Consider the following 20,675-nt stretch of genomic DNA (forward strand, 5'->3'; position numbering starts at 1 on the left):
AGAGCAGAAATTGAGGTGCGCGTGGGTGGTCTGGTACAAACACACCACGCACGGCACTGAAAGCCCTTTTCTTCTGGAACATTGAAGATGAGCTGTTGATCTCTTTTCTAGCACTGGCTGTGTGAAGAACGTAATATTACAGTTTTCAGAGGCGTTGCTGAAAACAGCTCCCAACATATAGAGGTCACAGAGTGAAAACAGAAAGAAAAACAGCCAGATACCGCATGTGATTAAGTGTTGGAAAATGTGTACTTTAGGAGTGTGGTGCGCTCTAGTGGTGAAATGGCTTGTGGGTAGATTTGCCAATTTGTTATGCATTGCTATTTGAGCTGGTAACTGACAAGTAATTGACACATGATATAATGCCATATTGCAATGCCTTATTTTAACTAAGGCAGAGTTCTTGGTGTATCTGCGCATTTCAAATAAACATGGCAATGTCTTGAATTATTCATAACTGCAACATAGATTCTTCCATGTCTATACACACATGAATAATTCATGTAGCAGGCTCAAGTTGAATGTCACTGTAGATTGTGCCATATATGAGAAAGACCAATGTTTTTACTAAACATAGTATAAAACTGATATCTCTGTTGCTTCCATATAAAAATAAATCGGCAAAAAAGCCACCTCTACACACTAATTTGAAAACTTGCCTGCTGTTCCAGACGTTTTATAAATAAAAACCCAACTAAGCCACCTGAGGCTGTTAATTTTACCGTGTAAAAAGTGTGTTCTTTGGCACATTAAGCAAAGTGCTTAAAAGCCTTTAACCATGTTAAAATCACAGCCAATGTTTCATTGCATTAATCTACCAACCTCCAGCTTCCACAAGTTTACTTTAGAGCCAATGTTACAAACAGTGTTTTGCAGAATGAGTCAGAGTTCGCACAACTTAATATGTAAAACATTTATTGGATATTGCATACAAAAAAAGGCAAATCAAAGTAAAATAGATCACAATAAATGAGACACTTTTGGCATGCACCCTCCTCTTGTAGGCCTTCAAAAGCGTTCGTACAATTTACCCCATACCAAATTGGATTCATAGTTCACAATTTATGGCTCAATTTTTACAGCCTTAAACTCACATTTGTATGCTTTTGATGGTAGTTCAAATAGCAATTTTTACTTTACAGTAGATTATTGACAGATTGGCAATTTCGTAGTCTATTAATCACATTGTATCCGTTACAGAAGTCACAGCCCTGTCTAATAAAACCTGAAAGAACAAGGAAATGACTTTCCTCTTGAAAACAGTGTACTCAACTAAAAGAAGCTAAATTTAAAATTCACAGATGTGGAGTGTTTGACAAAGAAAACGGTTTCCATTCATGTCGCATGATGTTAAAAACTAAACAAAAATGTAGATTTTATTAGCTCAGAGGCCAAGTAACAAATGTACACACACACAACTTTACTTGAGCTTAATTTTACACAATTCTGTGCGCCCCAATTGATACACTATCAAACAATTCGTTCTTGCAGAACCTTCGAAAGAAACCTAAAAAGTAAACATGTAGATAATAATAGCCCCATTAAAATAACAAAATAGTTCCACACTGCATTACCTTACAAAAGAAAGAAAAGATAAAAATGTTTCCCAGGTCAATTATTTTTGGACAAACTGCACTGAATGTATTCACAAATTTATAAGATGTTTAAATGTAAATTTAAAATGCATTTAAAGATTCTTGTGCACTAGGGTTTTAAAAATCCTGAGGAAAAAACTATCAAAAATATGATTGTAGCTAAAAACAAACCACAGTATTACGCAGTTTGTCTGAAAAATTGAAGCGTCGACCCTAGAGCTCATCATAACACTCAGTTTCTTATAAAAACATCTGCTGCATGCATAATTGTCTGAGAAACATCTAAAATAAAAAAGTAAGAGCGTTAAAACTTAAATGCAATAGAATCGACAGGGTGGATGGATGCAGATTACTCACTGGATTCGACAAGGGTTTTAGTTAATTCAGTCTCAAGTTTGCAAATTGCGCAAAGCAAGAAATAAAGTCAAATTTGACAAGTCAGATTGGTTTCATTCATAGTCCATTTCTTTGGTAAATCTGCACGAGCATCTGTGCTTTTGTAACTGTGCCAATTCAGGTCCAATTTCAATGCCGAATTCAACCATTTTTCACATGCTAAATTCATTCAAATTTAACATTCAACACTGAATCGAGTAGCTTCTCGAAGTCTTTTTACATTGTACTCACCAGAAAGTACCATTCTGGTTACTCCTTATATTTAGGATGAGTGGGGATTTCAAATGAGTCAGTCACGGATTCAAACATACATAATACTATGTAAAGCATGAATCAAAACACATGATGTTTAGACGGTCATTTAGAATAATCTAGTTTCATTTCCACCCTGTTCATCTGGTTGGCAAAGCACAAAAACATAAGGTACGCTAAGCGACAGCTGTCAGTTACGGGCTATAGTGCACTACAGAACAATAATAATTCCCCCATTCATAACCCTGCGGTGACGAGAACACGCATGATTCATTGAGATAAATATGCAGATTCGTTAGTCACCGACTCACACAAATACTCTCTAATTTCAGGTCGTTTGACTCATTCTCGGTACGTAATGGGATGTCGCTGCGGCCGTCTGGAAAGACTATTCATTGAAGAGTGGCGACTGAAAAATAGCATCGCAGCTCAAGATTAACTGGCTTTACAAATGAGGTCCGTACAAATAAAGGATCAAGGGAGGGGCGTTATGAACGCATGATTCGAAGAATACAAAAGTAGTGGCTCTACAAAAAAGACTGAATCGTGGGAAGGAAAATACTAAAGGTGTGCTGCTCCATCACATGACGGCACATTCTCTGGATCGGGTCTTTGGATCGCCCTGGAAACAAGAGAAAGTTTGGTTAAGGATATCATTCAACATCTCAAGATGTTTTACATTAAGTTCTTCTTTAACAAACCTGCTGATGGAAGAGATCTTCGTCTCCGAAGTCTTCCTCCTCATCCTCACCGTTCTCCATTTCTATCACGCTTTTCATGACGGTTCGCTTTGCCACTTCCTGGAAAACAAAGTTTACATTTCGTAATTGGATTCAAAAACAAAGGAGGAAAAGCCAGAAATGTGACCCTGGAGCCGGGTATATTTGTAGCAATAGCCAAAAATACATTGTATGGGTCAAAATTATACATTTTTCTTTTTTGCCAAAAATCATTAGGATATTAAGTAAAGATATTTTGTAAGCTTCCTAACGTAAATATATCAAAATGTAATTTTTGATTAGTAATATGCATGGATAAGAGCTTCATTTGAACAACTTTAAAGGAGATTTTCTCAATATTTAGATTTTTTTGCACTCTCAGATTCCAGATTTTCTAATAGTTGTATCTCAGACAAATACTGTCCGATCATAACAAACCATACATCAATGGAAAGATTATTTATTCAGCTTTCAGACGATGTATAAATCTCAATTTAATAAAATTGACCCTTATGACTGGTTTTGTGGTCCAGGGTCACATATGTTCTTATTCTTCATACCTCTCCGCTGGAATTGACCAGTAAAGTGAAGATATTCTCTCCGGTGCCCCAAGAGCTCTGGCTCTTCCACAGCAGGTCTGAAGGAGGACTGTGGGACATGCCGGCGTTGGCGCTCCACACCTTTCACAGAACCAACATTTTAACATCTAGTCAACATCCTGAGATAGAATTAAATGAAATACGGTCCCGTTCACTTACCGTTACCGTCTGGCCGGCCTTCAGGACAAACTTGGGACTGAATTTATAGGCGATTTCCTCTCCATCTGCAATTTGTCTCTTTAGTCGCCAGCTGCCCAGAGATTGATCCTAAATTTGGAATTAAAAAAAAGCAAAAAATGAATGATATATTTGATGAAATACTTTTTTCCTTTGTTCTTTTGTAAAGCAAGGCACCACATGGTAAAAAATATTAGCTAATAAACATCACCATACTATAGAAGCCTGTTTCTACCACTGAATAAAAAGTTATAATTGCTACTTTATCACACAATTGAGAAAAAAAAGTCAGAGGTCTCTCGTAATTGCAAGAAAAAAAGTTTGAATGAGATAAAAAGTCACAATTTCCTTTTTTTAAATGTTTAATTCAGTAGCAGAAACGTGCTTCCTTACATACTTCCCCAGCTGATTGATTACGTTTCCTTAAATGTTGTTTAAATATGTGAATGAGGCATTATCCAATTAAATTTGCACTAATATGCATATATTTCCAGAACAGAAGTAGATAAAGCCAGGTTCAAAATTTAGATTTATTTTTGTTGATATATTGGAGTTAAACTTTTTTTTGTTTTGTTTTTATAAATGGGATTTTGGATTCCTATTTGTCAGAAAATACTGTCAAAAACCAAAAAAAATAATATTAGAAATAAAATGTTATAAAATCAGGTGACTGATATATGAACAAACCCCTCTATAAAAAAACCTTCAGTATATAGATAGAAACAAAACTTAAGTTTGGTTTAAGTGCAGAAAAAAAAAAACTTAAGTAAATGTACTGCAATTGAAATCAATTACAAGTGCAATAACACTTAAAGAGTATTTTAGACGTTTTCTTTCCACTAGTCAGGAAACAACACTATGAAAAAACTAAATTTCAAAACTGACCAATGCATGAGAAAAATCTGTGCTTTTACCTGTAGCGTCTTTCCTTAAATTTATTTATTTATTCATTCATTCACTTTTTAACGTCATGCCAGCATCAAGGCTATTTTCATGGCGAACTCTGAACAAATTATACAAGTTATACAATTAACAAAAGGTTATGGCAACTTTAATATTTATTTCATTTTGTGTTGCCTTATTGTTGGCCCTGGATGAACTTTGTTATTTTAAATTAATTATTTTTTGGTATCATTTAATTGTGCACTTCAAAAATATTCCTGTTTAATTGGTTGATTAATTTGTTATGTTGGCGTCCCCTGTGGTAAAACATCTAAGCATTGACAGGAAATGGGGGGGGGGGGGTCATTTTAGGTGTACACTAGACAAAAATTCTAAAAAGCATTCAGGTGATACATTAAATAAATCAGTTAAACACACCTCTGAATAAAACTGTTGTCTATTTACATTAAAAACAGTACAATCCAATAAAATATGTGACTCTGGAGCACAAAACCAGTCTTAAGTCGCTGGGGTACATTTGTAGCAATAGCCAAAAATACATCGAGTCCAAATTATAGATTTCTCTTTTATGCCAAAAATCATTAGGATATTAAGATCATGTTCCATGAAGATATTTAGCAAATTTCCTACCATAAATATATAAAAGCTTAATTTTTGATTAGTAATATGCATTGCTAAGAATTTCATTTGGACAACTTTAAAGGTGATTTTCTCAATATTTAGATTTTTTTGCACCCTCAGATTTCCAAATAGTTGTATCTCAGCCAAATATTGTCCGATCCTAACAAACCATACATCAATGGAAAGATTATTTATTCAGCTTTCATGTGATGTATAATTGACCCTTATGACTGATTTTGTGATCCATGGTCACATGTGCTTCACAGTCCGTCTTCCCTTAAAACATGAAGTAAAACTGAAGTGATGTATTTATTTATTTTTCCCAAAAGCTCCCCATTGACCGTACCTTGTCAGAGTTGTTCCTGAGGGTCACAGATTTCCCCTCCAGGTCAATCTCCTCGATACTGACGCTGCCTGTGGCTTCGGCCTCCTGGCTGATCTGGACTTTAGGAGCCGCAGTGGACGCTTCCTCCAGCTCCACACGCTTTCTCTTGGAGCGAGTGCTACGTGAAGACATAGAAGTGCTGCTTGCTGTGGAGCGGGACACCGTGACCCGAGAGGACGAGCTGGGGGACAGCTTCAGCCTACAGGAGACGGGACACACGTGTTAAATCACGTATGTGATCGTAAAAAGAGTAAGAACACTAAATGGGCAACTGCACCATGAAAACGGCTGTTTATACAACTACGCTGTCATCTTACCTTTCCTTCCTATCATCTGCGCTCCAAATATCTCAACTCCAGACTATGTCTCAGTCTTCAAGATGGTCTAGCTGCCTGCTGGTCTTCAAGTCTTCGTGCTAAATGACCTCTCGTTTTTTTGATAGTGCTGTTATCGGTTCACTTGCGCACGAGCGAGACACACAATTATCATTCCAGCGTGACATTTTACAACCCACGTTACTCCTTCGGCATGTCAAGAATGAAGCGCAAATGTGTTTGATGAGCGTTTCTGAACAAGTTACGGAGCGCAGGTATCCGTGAAGACGAACCATGATAATAACCAGCTGCCAGAACTCCATCAGCACATGCAAAATGCTCAAAAATGTCTAGTTTGTGTGCATCGCTGACTTAAATGCTTGAATGCGTCATGAAACCAAGTAAGATTCCTACCTTGATGCCGTTTTCTGCCGCAGGCTTGTGCAAACCTAGTAATCTGTGTTCAAACGCGTTTCAAACGCTAACAAGCTGCCTAACAAGTCTCCATCTGTAGAAAAGGACTCTTAGGTTTTGAAGCATGTCTGATGCCTGAGATGCTTTCTCAATAGGCAGCACTTTTGGCCACAGGCCTGTCTGAATGTGTTACAAAGCCTAGTGAGCTAATTAGACAACAAATTCAGACATAGAACCCAATGAAATCAGTTTGAATTTTTCCCAAATTCTACTTTTTACATTTATTAATCAGAGCATGTCTAATTGATTAGAATCATGAAACAAACAATTTCACATTCATTTATTAAAAAGTTTAACAAAAATGACGTTTAGGGCCCTATGAATTTTTTTTTCTTACCATGTTTTATTGTTACCATATTCAGGTTTTTTTTTAATTATTTGAATGCATAAAAACAACAATTTATTCAAATTGATTTTTACAATAGCCTTATGAAATTGTTTTTCCGTCCATCGACCATCGACATTTTTTTTTCTGTGTATTTAGGTTTTTCTGGTTATCAGAAGAATTTTTTTTGGCAAACAGCAGGGATTTACTGTTAAAATTAAAACATGGAAATGTTTTGTGATTATTCCTTAAAAACAAAGTTTTAATAATTTTCCAAAACTTTTATTCTGACGGGTTGCTGTGACTACCTTTTAAGTTTCTGAGTGTATATGATATAGTTTTATTTAAATGAAACATTAAAATGCTCATGAAGTGACTCTCAGAGCAGTTCTGGAGATGCTGTTCATGTATTTATGTCCTCATTTAGTGAGATGCCATTCATTCACACAGAGACGCACCCAACATTAAGAAATCATATTTAAATAGTGTTTTTGTGGCTTAAGATATACAGATGCTGGTCCATTTCTCGATTTGATTAAAGTGTGGTTTGATTAAATTGGTGGTTCTCAAACCTGTCCTGGGGACCCCCAACCACAGCATATTTTGTATGTCTCCCTCATTTAACACCTGATTCAACTCATCAGCTCATTGGTGGAGTCTGCAAGACTTGAAATAGGTGTGGCCTATGAGAGAGGCATACAAAATGTGTGGTGGCTGGGGGTCAGGTTTGAGAACCACTGGTTTAAATCATCTGAAGTTTGACAAATACCGTGACATTCCACATTAAACTCTGTTTTCTGCATCGCAGAAATCACAGGGCCCTACAGACATTATTTAAAAGCCCAAAAATGCTGTCTATGTTGGCAGCTGACTAGGTCTGCATTCCTGTCATTTTTTCATGACTTGAGTGACTCAAACCTGTGTTATAGAGGCTCACCTGTCCTCCTCGCCCTCCAGCAGCTTCCTGTAAGCGTTGATCTCCATGTCCAGGGCCAGTTTGACATCCAGCAGCTCCTGGTACTCATTGAGCTGCTGCTGCATGCACTCCCTCAGCTCGGCCATCTCGCGCTCCTTGGCATCCAGCTGTCGGCGATACTTGTCCCGGTCGCTGGACAGCATTTCCTCCAGCTCGCGGATGCGCTCCTCGGCTGCAGATGCCTGCAGGGGGACAAAAACAGGCCATGAATGACATGCAGATATTCACCAGATCATTTCTGCTGCTCAGCGTTACAACACAGTGTGATGTTCTCTTGTAAAACTGTAAAACAGAACAGAAGTTTCAGCTCAAAAGGCTTTCAACTTGGACATTTAGACATCAGCTTTTGGGTTTCTGCAGATTGACGGTTAATTTTGTCTCCCCCAAACAGCACGTGCTCCAGATTTTAAACTTTTTTTTCTTTTTAAATAAAAAAAAAAAAAAAAAAAAAAACTGTAAGGGGGGGGGGGTCAATGAATATTTACCTAATTTATCCTTAATAAACCATTAAAATTTAATTTATTAGGATACAAAGGTTTTCAAATATTTTTTGCTTTAAAATGCATTTAAAAAATATGCAATTATTTATAGTCCTTAAAACTTTAAAACCTTTATAACTTGATGTGTATCCCTATACACACACATATATATATATATATAAATAAAACTGTGACTTTTTTTTAAATGGCTATTTACCATTAATTTAATCCTCCTATATTTAATAAAAACAAGATTAAGCTGTATCAGGATTCCCGTTTTTCTATCCCCAATTTTTAAGACCTCTTAAATTGAAAATATAATTTTTATTAGGCCATTAAAGATATTTAGAAATGTAAAATATTTTTTATAATAAAAGCTATACATTTGATAACAAAATATTAAATTTTATTATAAAGTATAATATATTACATAAAAATAACCCAATTTAAAACGTTAGTTATATAAATAATATAAAATATAAAAAAATAAATGGTCATTAATTAATTTTAATGACCTATAGGCCCAGTTTCACAGACAGGGCTTAGACTAAACCAGGATTAGGCCATAGTTCAATTAGGACATTTAAGTCATTTTTATAAATGTGCCTTAGAGAAAGCATTACTGGTGTGCATCTTGAGACAAAACAAAGGCACTGATATATTTTAAGATCAGTCAGTGCAAGTTCATTTCAGTTGAAACAGCTCAGACTTACATTTTAGTCTGGGACTAGGTTTAAGCCTCTTTTGTGAAACCGGGGGTTAACCTTTTAATTTTTTTAAGGACCCGTAGTCACATATGCGTTTGGTCTCGTGTATCTTGTCTGCGCTTGCTTGGCCATTTGTTGTGAAAAAATAAGGAAAGTGTGTCCAGCTAAATTCAATTAGTATTTTGTTAGACGGGTATATAAAAAAGCTTAGTTTACCGCGGCAGCGGTCGCGTGAAGTCCTCCTTGTGTGAAGACCGTAGAGTATAAAGACCGTCGACTCCACCGGGCAGAGACACCGGCAAAGGATACGAGTATCGCTTTTTATTTCTCCTCTTTTCTACTACTTGTTTCAGTTTTTATAACCATTTCTTACTGTGTGTAAGTTGTTGTTTTTAGCATGTGGGCTAGGCAGTATTATGTTTTAGGATTACTGATAAACTATACTGTCGTGATTTGTATTTATCTATTTTAATTTTAGTTAATGTCTGAATTTATTATGTTTGTATAGCTCTTTAAGTTTTAGTTTCATTTGAGTTATTTTAATACTTCAACAAACTATATGGAAATTATATTATATATATATATATATAGAATTTATAAATGTGCATGTATTTGTATGCATGTATGTATGTGTGTGTGGTTGTACATATACATACATATTATATATATATATAGTTTTTTTTTGGTGTTTGGCTTAGTGCTATGTTAGAATAATACTCTTATACCTTTTGTTCTTTAATATTTTAATTGTTTTTAGCTTTATTTTTGTGTTTTTCACTTAAAATGTTAAGTTTTGAAATTGTTGAATGCATTTTTTTTTTTTTTTTTTTTTTAAATGTGTATAGGTAGTATTTATAAAGTTTTAGCTTTTAGTTTTTAGTTGTTTTAATACTACAATTGATTGCTTCTGTTGTCCTCATTTGTAAGTCGCTTTGGATAAAAGCGTCTGCTAAATGACCAAATAATAACATGCGAGTGAAACATTCACTGTCGAGCCCTGTATTACGGAAACACTGGCCAGATCCTGCCTGAAAAAGTACATGCGGCAATGAAGTACGCTACAATAAAAACTAGGCCCTACTCCTGTCATAACGTCACTAGTGCAAGAGTTTATAAGCAACATTAACCCTAAAAACCAAGCATACCTGATGGATTAGAAGATTCACAGGAACTAAGTATTATGACTGAAGATGCTGTGACTTAATTTAGGACACGGCAGGCCGTGCGTACCTGTTTCTGCAGAGCGCTGAGCTGATAGCTCAGGCCCTCGATCCTCATGTGGGCTTCCTGCAGCTCCTCACGGGCAGTGAGCACTGCCTTATCATTCATGTCAGACGACACCTTGGCGTTATCCAGCTGCAGAGGGAAGATTTCAGTTAGCAAACAAACCATGCTTCCAAAAGCAACTTTATTTGCAAATCTAGCGTTTCTGACCTTGGCCCTGAAGGTCTGCTGCAGCTCGTCCTTGTAGATCTGCACTTGCTCCTCGTGCTGCCTGCGCAGATCCTGCAGCGCCTGCGCCAGCTTGTACTCGTAGTCCTGCTGTATGCCCGAATCCACCTCCACCATGCGCTTCTCACGACGCTGACGCGTCTCGCGCACCTCCTGCATTAAACATTCACGTGTTACAGCCGACCTTTGACTTGAGAAAGTAATGGTCACCCAATATATATCGGCATTTGTTTTAATTATCGGACAATATTTTATTCAGTCTGACTTATTTTGACAGCATGTAAGACTTTTGACAAAGCAGTTTAGGGGTGTGCGATATTGAAAGAAAAAAAAATCTTGATATTTTCTGGGAATTTTTCGATAACGATAATTAAACAATATTTTGCTGAGTGGGTTTTTGTGCTGGTATCTTAAGCACCACCGTGGACAGCTGACTCCTGAAGTTTTTGATATTCTTCATATTCTGTGTGGTGGTCAGTTCACAGCAGTGATAGAAATTAATCTCTTCCAATAAGTTTAAATGGATTTTTACCTTTATAAAGCCATTTTTCTAAAAGTGTGCATCATCTTTTGAGTCATTGCGATTGAACCGAATCATTTAAACGGTTGATTCATTCAGGAACAAAACTTTAAGTTGCTCAGAGACGCAAAACAATGCTGTGGCTTTGTTTGGAGTTATTTTTGTTGTCGAAAACAGGCAATATGGTGTCTGACTTAAGTCTCTTCATTCACTTCTAGGTCAATACTGTATATCGCACACCCCTAGCGCAGTTTGATTTTCTTTTATTAGCGACAGCGAGCTGCACTGACCTCCTCAAACATGCTCTTCCTGAACTCCAGGTCCTCCGCCAGGCTCTGGCAGCGGTTTTCCAGATCCACCCTCATTAGCGTCTCCGCCTCCAGCTGTTTCTTGGCCACGCCGTGAGCGTCTTCAGCCTGAAACGAAGAGACCAGCGCCTCCGTTAGATGTTATTCTGAAGCGAGGGAAGCTGAAATGAGGATCGAGGGACATACTTTGGCCAGCTGAGCCTTCAGGTCGGCGAGTTCTGCGGATAAAGACTTGTTCTCGCTGAAAGCCGTGTTGAGAGCCGCCTCGTTCTTGTTGTATTGAGCTTCCAGCTCCTTGATTCGAGCCTGAGCCACAGCCAGGTCTCCATCCTTCTTCTTATAGCTGGAAAACAAATTCAGACGGCCAATCTTTGGATTAATAGAGTCAAAACCAATCTTTAGTGCATTAAATTCATTCCATGATTTATCCATTACACTTGAATGTGCTTCAATGTGTTTTCATATCAAAATATATTGTGTTAGGTTTTAATGCATTGCTTTTTTATATATCATGTTACAGAAAAAGTCTGATAAAACCGTTTTAATGAAGCCAAAGATCAATAAAAGATGTTTTATTGAACAAGATGTACTAGTTTATTATATTCTTACATTGAAAGATGTTGATCTCACTAATCCCAAAAATTAAATTAAGCCTTAACTGTACTCAAACAATCAATAATAATGGATTAGTTGTAAAAAAATTAATTACATAAACAAAAATTTCCAGTAACAAACTAAAAATATAAACAAGTTATAAAATGTAAATATATGAAATAAGAACAATATTAAGTTATACAATTAATGATGATATTGATAATGATTAAGTTATAAAAATATTAATGATATAAATCAAATTTAAAAAAAGTAATGGTAAAAGTTACAAAATGTAAACAAAATAAATAATATTAAGTTATACATTTTAGGATGATAATAATAATAGTAATACATATTACCAATAAGTAATGTTAATTATAAATGTTAAACATTACCAAAAAAAGTTATGACAAATTACAAAAAAAAAAAAAAAAAAAAAAAAAAAAGTATATCAAATCAAAAATATGCAATTTTATCAATAAGGGATAATATGAATAATAATATAAACTTTAAATCTAAAATATAATTAAATATAGATGGTTTAAGTAAAAATTTTAAAATAGAAACCACATGAAAAATAAAATAATGTTCTAATTTTTGTTAATACTAAAATATAATAAATATTAATAAATATTAGCAATAGAAATGTTTGAATTACATTAAAAAGACATGAATATTAAAAATCGATTATATAAATATAATGCAAACCATATAAACAATAATAAAAGTATACAAATAATACTAGTCTTTTATTAAAATAAGCACAAGAAATACTATAAAAATAGTTTGAACACCCCTATCACGTTTCAACACGCCCATCAACGAACAAAACATTTAATCCCTCTACAAATCATCTCCTGTATTTTTTTCAGTTGCTACAACACAAGCTCTGCTAACGTTTCATCTGACGTAATCGAGATTCTCAATCCCGTAAGAATAAGAATAAAAATCCCCCGAGTGCAGATGAAACTAGCGAAATCTGCGTGACATGGCATGATGTGACCCACTCCTGCGGTTAACCCACAATCGAGCACGTAGCAACAGACTTCCTGTTTATAAGATCATTAGCAACGAGATCAACCAAACACGAAGTCTGAAGCAAATGTGGGCAAGAACAAACCACGCATGAACACAGACGACTCTGAGATGTCGATCTTCTGGTGGCATTATTCAAAGCAGATTTGAGTCAGGTTAGTTAAGCCCAACTTAAGTTTAAGACGACCACTGACTTAAAGCCTCATGGGTAATTAGAGGATAATGGATTCAGCTGGTCTTATATCAGGAGTGTGTTGTTGAGCAGTACTCACTTGCGAGTGACCTCCTCGAGCTCAGAGTTGGCTTTTCCAAGATTGATCTGAAGTTTGGCTCTTTCCCGCGACGTTTCGTCAAGCACTCGCCTGGCGTCCGCGAGCTCGGCCTCGTAAAGAGACTTTATCCCAGACACCTGAACGAAAAACACCATCAGTCAGAGATTTACATCCTCAAACCAGGATTATAGCGTTAAACGAAAGCATAAAAACACACTTGTTACTTGACATGAAACAAACTGAAATTATTTCATACAAATTATTAAATTCATTTTAGTTTATAAATAACTTTTCTTTAAAAACTAAAAAATACGCTTATTTTAACACTTGAGATTTTGTATTTAAATTAAGTTGAAGTACTAAAATATAACAAAATATACTAAAACGAATTAAAGAACACTTTACAAATACTATAACTTTCACTATAAGTTGAAGAACAAAAACTAAAAGCTAACAAATTAGTCATTTGTGCATTTTTGTTGTTTATATTTATGTAATAAATGCATTTTTGCTATTTTTAATGTTTATATTTATGTAATAAATGCATTTTTGTAATTTGTAATGTTTATATTTATGTAATAAATGCATTTTTGTAATTTTTTGTTTATATAATAAATGCATTTTCGTCCTTTTTAATGTTTATATTTATGTAATAAATGCATTTTTGTAATTTGTAATGTTTATATTTATGTAATAAATGCATTTTTGTCCTTTTTAATGTTTATATTTATGTAATAAATGCATTTTTGTAATTTTTTGTTTATATAATAAATGCATTTTTGTCCTTTTTAATGTTTATATTTATGTAATAAATGCATTTTTGTCCTTTTTAATGTTTATATTTAGGTAATAAATGCATTTTTGTAATTTTTAATGTTTATATTTATGTAATAAATGCATTTTTGTCATTTTTAATGTTTATATTTATGTAATAAATGCATTTTTGTCCTTTTTAATGTTTATATTTATGTAATAAATGCATTTTTGTCCTTTGTAATGTTTATATTTATGTAATAAATGCATTTTTGTCCTTTTTAATGTTTATATTTATGTAATAAATGCATTTTTGTCATTTTTAATGTTTATATTTATGTAATAAATGCATTTTTGTCCTTTGTAATGTTTATATTTATGTAATAAATGCATTTTTGTCCTTTTTAATGTTTATATTTATGTAATAAATGCATTTTTGTCCTTTGTAATGTTTATATTTATGTAATAAATGCATTTTTGTCCTTTGTAATGTTTATATTTATGTAATAAATGCATTTTTGCCATTTTTTGTGTTTACATTTATGTAATGCATTTTTGCCATTTTTAATGTTTATATTTATGTAATAAATGCATTTTTGTCCTTTTTAATGTTTATATTTATTGTAATAAATGCATTTTTGCCATTTTTAATGTTTATATTTATGTAATAAATGCATTTTTGTCCTTTTTAATGTTTATATTTATTGTAATAAATGCATTTTTGCCATTTTTAATGTTTATATTTATGTAATAAATGCATTTTTGTCCTTTTTAATGTTTATATTTATGTAATAAATGCATTTCTGTCCTTTTTAATGTATATATATATATATATATATATATATATATATATATATATAATTATTTCTCATAATTCTAATTTTCAGAAATGTTAACACAGAATTACAAGAAATAAAACTTACAATTCTTAAGAGAAAAAAGGCCAGAAATGCAAGATATCAACATGATTTTGACTTTTTTGTGCAATTCAAAGTTTACAAATTGCGATTCTGAATTTAAAAATATAAAAGGTGATTGCAACTTTTTCTCTCACAATTCTGGCTTTTTTTCTCAGGATCAAGTGTCGCAAACACCGTTTTTATTATTATTATTTTTATTCTGTGGCAGAAAATGGTTTCCATAAAAACTAAATTCATTCGAAACATTAACGAAAATTAAAAACACCGATTCAAACTTGATTCATATTATTTTATAACAAATTATTTGATGATTTCAGGACCCTACAAGTCTCGAATTAAAACCATAAACAAATACTATCAGACATTACTTGTAAATAAACTCAGTTTAAGTTGAAAACACTAAACACGTGCATGTCAGAATGCTTTTATAGGACTGCATTCAAACTATTTATTTGTGCATTTATGATAGAGTTTGATGTGGTCACCATTCAAAGCAAAGGCAGCAGATGGTGGCGATCAGATTCAAATTTGAAAAGAGCATTTGGCCACTCCCAAACTTTGAGGAAAACGCCCAAACACACCAGGACGAGACTCAAAAGTCCAGGAATCCCGCTAAACGCACTCTAAACACACTCTTAGCGCGGTTTTACACGCATTTTAACACATAAGTGCATGACTAAGCGATCAACTCATGCATAAATAAAAATAAAACTCACAAATTAGAAGCATATGGACACAACTCACTCGCCACTCCCTGAGTGCGTTTTATAGATCTCCCATACACTTCCTTTAACATGCAATGCATGTGTGAACAGATTTGTGCGTGGATTTGCATAACCAAAGCACGTTATTCAATGCTCAGAGCTCGATTCTGTCAAAATGCATGACTTCCTCGCGCGATTTTTCAAATGCTGTACATCACGCGCAACACACTTTGAAAGTTTTAAATGTTTAAACGCACACTAAAAGCACAAAATGAACACTAAACTCGATCAATATCAACTAGAAGTCCGTATTAAGAGAAAAAGCGACACTTAGCGACTCTGGAGGTGAAGATTGCATGCACAGGCGGGTTTATTAACGGTAAAAGCAACACAAAGGATCGTTGTTAACTTACCTCTCTGGTCGTGACTTCCTCCTTCTCGGAGACTTTAACGAGCAGCCGGTCGTTCTCGAGCTCCAGGGAGCGCACGCGGTCGATGTAAACGGCCAGGCGGTCGTTCAGCGCGCTCAGCTCCTGTTTCTCCTGCAGGCGCGTGATCCTCGCGGGGCTCAGCGGTGTTCGCGCGGCCGACGCGCGGCTCGGGGTTGCGGTCGCCATATCGCTTCACGCTACAGACACCCACTTCAGCTCAAATAAACACTCCTCCGAGTTCCACTTCGGCCCGGTGTACGCAGCGGCCTCCGAGTCGCGCTTGGGACGGTCCTCCGGTGGCGTTCGGAGTTTTAGTTTGAGGAGTTTTTTGAATGAAACTGTGTTTTGTAGTCCGAGAGCTGGTTGGCTGTCTTTGAAACGGAGGTGTGAAAAGAAAATGGCCGCCGCTAACGTAAAACCGCGCCAAAATTCAGTCCGAGTGCTCATGGGAGTTGTAGTCCGAAACTTAAAAAGCGCCGAACAGCCATGTGGGGAATATTTCAGTGTCGTTATTTTTATAGTGTGTTATTATTTTTTACTTTTCGAAGAGCCTTAGCAACTTTCTTTTTTTTTTTTTTGTATATTATTTCGTTTTTAGGTTTTCTCCGTATTTTTACATATTTTTGTGTAGCTCATAATTCATGAACAACAAAGTGGATTTTTTGTCATATATTATATTATATTATGGTTTTTCACTTATTCTGTTTAGGTTTTGATGTTTTTCATATTTTTGGCTCACATGGACTGTAAAAAAACACATAATTCAGGCATTGATTTTATTATTATTATTATTATTAACTTAAGTGTAATTATAAAAACGGTTTGACTATAAAAATTGCACAAAAAAGGTAAAGGTAAGGCACTGAAACACATTTACAAATCTATATAAATCTATCTATTTTAATAATTATATTCGCAATATACAACAAAACAATATAAATATAACAAATAAAAAATACAAATATAAAAAGAAGTAGAAATTTCCAAACACGTGCCATTTTCATATATATATATATATATATATATATTTTTTTTTTTTTTTTTTTTGCAATGAAAAAAATGTAGAAGGAAAATAAAATGTATCATGTTGATTTAACTCGATCGAAAGGTTCTATTAATAAGGAAAAAAACATGCATTAAAAATAATAACTTCAAAGTCACCATAAGATCTGTTACTCACTTCTAGGCGGCGCCACTTATTTTTTTCCCGCGAACTGCTTTCTCTCCGTCGCGTGTGAAAGATCAGCTTCCGCCTGGCAGCGGTCCTTCCGGTTTGGACGCCATTAGCAAAACGCAGGTATGAATCGCCGGAGAATCACAAGCGATAAAATCACATTAATATCTAATCCATCGCGGCTCAAATCAACACAAAAGCGTTTGTTCTTAAAAGTATAAACTTTGCGAAGCGGTTTCCAGCTGCTATTGTGAACTTTAAGCCCGATGTTCGCGGGGTTTTGAGGCTTTAACTCCTGAGGGGATGTTATAATCATTCAAACGCTGCTATTATAAATAAAATATAATATATAATCTCCAAAACGAGTAGGAAATATTCAATGTATTCTCCCGAATCATGAAGTATTGTTATATAATGATTAATAGCAGTCATACAGCCCGCTAATATCTGACCTCAGCACACGTGACCGTGTTTTCATATTTCACTCGGTTATGAATGTTTATTAAATCATATTTCTCTCCACAGACATGGCCATCAGGTATCCTATGGCGGTGGGTCTTAACAAAGGCCATCCAGTCACCAAAAACGTCTCCAAGCCCAAACACGGCCGCAGGCGAGGAGTAAGTCTTATGCAGAGTTATTATTATTATTATAAACTTATTAATATCTGCCTCAGTATCCATGTCTCGATTTCCAATATATCTGAACATCCTTAAATCAAGAAACTTCAGATGCAAAATGAAGTGAGTTTGGCTAAAACAAGAGGTGTGAAAACTTTTGGCTTTGAAATACCATTGGTTTAATCATAAAATAACTTGGTTTTGATTTATTTGTTGGACGTTTTATGGATTTTTTCTTCAAATAAATGCATTTTTAGATATTTTCACTGGAAATTGAGGGTTAGGACATCTATTTTTTCTAGTATACAGATATTTTACAGTGTTATCAGAAGGTACGGTACAGTTATTTCCATATTCTAGTGTTTTTCTGTTTGTAAAGTGAATTAAATGGTAATGGAGATCTATTGAACATTGCATTTTTCCAACTATAAAGTGCTGCTAATACAAGATCATATTGATATACACCACCAGTCAAAAGCTTTTGAACAGTAAGATGGTTAATGTTTTTTCTGCTCACCAAGCCTGCATTTATTTGATCCAAAATACAGTAAACATTTTACTATTTAAATGAATCAATATGAATGTGTGTTAAAATGTAATTTATTTATGTGATCAAAGCTGTATTTTCAGCATCATTTATCAGGAATAAATAACATTTTACAATATATTCAAATAGAAAACAGTTCAATTGTAAAAATATAAAATTTTTTTGCTGTATTTTGGATCAAATAAATGCAGGCTTGGTGAACAGAAAACATTATTCTTTAAAAACACATTAAAAATCTTACTGTTCAAAAACGTTTGACTGGTAGTGTATTGTTCCTAACACGTATTAAAGTTGCCTTCATAAAAACCTGCAGAAACCCTTGTTTCTCCCATCATGCATTGCCATATGCACAATAGCATTTCATTATTAACGTGGCATTGTTCCTGTGTTTCAGCGTCTGACCAAACACACCAAGTTTGTGCGCGACATGATCCGCGAGGTGTGCGGTTTCGCGCCGTATGAGAGGCGCGCTATGGAGCTGCTCAAGGTGTCCAAGGACAAGCGCGCCCTCAAGTTCATCAAGAAAAGGGTACGTGTCCAATTTGTCAAGTTCACCTAATTTGGTGTTCCCAGTCAAAAATGACCAGCCTTTGAAAATTGTTTGTAAATTTCTCGTTATGCTAATATTATCACCAAATATTAGATTAAATCTTTTTGTCGCCCTGTTTCTTTCAGTTAGCACAGGTTTTGTTTGGTTGATCATAGGCCTCAGTGATCAATGAGTTTTTGAGTGAATATTGCCAGAACTATCCACAAATAATGCTTTTTCCCAAAAACAAATACAACCACGTAGTGTCAATCACGTTTGCACACTGCCTCCGAAACTTGCAGATCAGGTTCGGTTTTCTGCGTTTTCGCATCCGCAGCATGCATTTGATCGGAAAAGATGGGAAATACGGAAAAACAAACGTGAAAATTTCGGACTCGGTGTGCAATGGCCTTTAGTCAGTTCCAGAAAGAAGAAGAAAAGTTGGCGACGAGATTAAATTCATTAATATATCATAAGAAATCTCTTGTAGTCAGTTTTTTCCACAAGTGTACCAAAGTGTGGGGGGGTTTATTCGCATCAAATCACAAATTGTGCCGCATGACAGAAAATTTGTAATTTTGTTAATTTTACATTATATGTATATACATTGATATAATTTGGTTAGATTTGAAAGAAAACGTCTTTGAAACAACTTACCGTTAAACAATTTGTACAAAATATAATAAGTTTTTGTCTGATACCGAAGGCCATAACTGACATGACTAGTGTTATTTCAGTATAATTGAGATACTGATATAGTTTATTCATATTTATATTGAATTTAGATATTTATTTTTGAATTAAATATTAATGTTTTGTATATTTTTAAGATTTAGATTAATAATGTTTTAATCTTATTTTGAAGTTTTAGTAATGGTGTAATTTATTAGTTTTAATGCGTTGATGTAGTTCATTAATTTCAGTTTCGCATACAAAATAAGTTGTTTACATGTGTACTGTATATTTTTTGTTTATATAAATACACAGTATATATTTAGAAAATATTTACGCGTGTATATTTATATTGATATAAGTCATATTATATATAAATATTTAGTATATAAACAACATTTTTTTCTTAAATATATACGTGTTTATATAGACATATTAAATATACAGAGTTAATCGTTTGACAACACTAATATTTTCATATTTTATTTGCATTAGATTTTTTCAGTTAACCATGTTCGATCAGTAATAATACAGTATCTGGCCACTAAGTGATATTTGAGCAGCACGTAACACTGCTGTTGTAGCAGCAGGTCTGATTTCTGCTGAACCTCACATTATCCTCATGATATGACTGTGTGTGTGTGTGTGTGTGTGTGTGCGCAGGTGGGAACTCACATCCGCGCCAAGAGAAAGAGAGAAGAGCTCAGCAACATTCTGGCCGCGATGAGGAAAGCTGCTGCCAAGAAGGAGTAGACTGTGTAACGACAAATAAATTTGTATGTGTGACAACAAAACTTTGACTCTTGAGCTTCATTGAAAGTCCAGTAGCTGATGTTTGCTGAAAGGCACTGCTGAGTAAATATGATCAGTGTCATGGAAGTAAACCCAAGCGTCCGGTATTATGCACTGCAATACATGATGAAACTGAAATGAAGTAATGGTTTTAAATGGTTTAACATCACATCAATTTTTAATTTAACAAGGAAACACATTGTGTATATAAACCATTTGTGTTTCAAATGAGTCAAAAAGATGTTGATTATTAACACCTGCTTCTGGGTGTTTTATTCATGCAGAATGTGTAGTTATACATGTACAGAATAATGTATAATACAATATATTAATGGGAATAAGGTAACGGTAGAATGATTAAAAATACACATTGATATCTGCTGTCACCTGACTTTTGCAGAATATGTAAAATACATCTGATTTATTTCCT

The 20,675-nt window shown here is 34.4% G+C and overlaps 2 protein-coding genes across 2 annotated transcripts; one reads left to right on the forward strand and one right to left on the reverse strand.

Annotated features, from left to right (window-relative positions):
* Window positions 1-899: 899 nt before the first annotated feature.
* lmnb2 (lamin B2) lies at window positions 900-16,314 on the reverse strand. The gene is made up of 12 exons (XM_079413148.1): window positions 15,894-16,314; window positions 13,104-13,240; window positions 11,389-11,545; window positions 11,185-11,310; window positions 10,357-10,527; window positions 10,153-10,278; window positions 7,698-7,918; window positions 5,609-5,846; window positions 3,721-3,828; window positions 3,523-3,642; window positions 2,945-3,043; window positions 900-2,865 (listed from the first exon to the last, which is right to left on the reverse strand). Exons 1-12 carry the CDS (start codon window positions 16,095-16,097, stop codon window positions 2,824-2,826), a joined length of 1,749 nt encoding a protein of 582 aa, XP_079269274.1. The 5' UTR covers window positions 16,098-16,314; the 3' UTR covers window positions 900-2,823.
* An 837-nt stretch (window positions 16,315-17,151) lies between these two features.
* On the forward strand, window positions 17,152-20,247 carry rpl36 (ribosomal protein L36). Its single transcript, XM_079413152.1, has 4 exons — window positions 17,152-17,208; window positions 17,611-17,705; window positions 18,647-18,781; window positions 20,117-20,247. The coding sequence occupies exons 2-4, from the start codon at window positions 17,613-17,615 to the stop codon at window positions 20,204-20,206; spliced, it is 318 nt and encodes a 105-aa protein (XP_079269278.1). The 5' UTR covers window positions 17,152-17,208; window positions 17,611-17,612; the 3' UTR covers window positions 20,207-20,247.
* The last annotated feature ends 428 nt before the right edge of the window (window positions 20,248-20,675 follow it).

Source organism: Barbus barbus, assembly GCF_936440315.1.
Source record: "Barbus barbus genome assembly, chromosome: 49".
In the NCBI taxonomy this organism is placed as follows: domain Eukaryota; kingdom Metazoa; phylum Chordata; class Actinopteri; order Cypriniformes; family Cyprinidae; genus Barbus; species Barbus barbus.

Coding starts and splice junctions, on each gene's coding strand:
- lmnb2 (XM_079413148.1), bottom strand. CDS start 16,097: ATGGCGACCGCAACCCCGAGCCGCGCGTCGGCCGCGCGAACACCGCTG. Junction 3,829..5,608: donor TCAGGAACAACTCTGACAAG/GTACGGTCAATG, acceptor TTCCAAATTTAG/GATCAATCTCTGGGCAGCTG. Junction 3,044..3,522: donor TGGTCAATTCCAGCGGAGAG/GTATGAAGAATA, acceptor TTTGTTTTCCAG/GAAGTGGCAAAGCGAACCGT.
- rpl36 (XM_079413152.1), top strand. CDS start 17,613: ATGGCCATCAGGTATCCTATGGCGGTGGGTCTTAACAAAGGCCATCCA. Junction 17,706..18,646: donor AACACGGCCGCAGGCGAGGA/GTAAGTCTTATG, acceptor CCTGTGTTTCAG/CGTCTGACCAAACACACCAA. Junction 18,782..20,116: donor TCAAGTTCATCAAGAAAAGG/GTACGTGTCCAA, acceptor GTGTGTGCGCAG/GTGGGAACTCACATCCGCGC.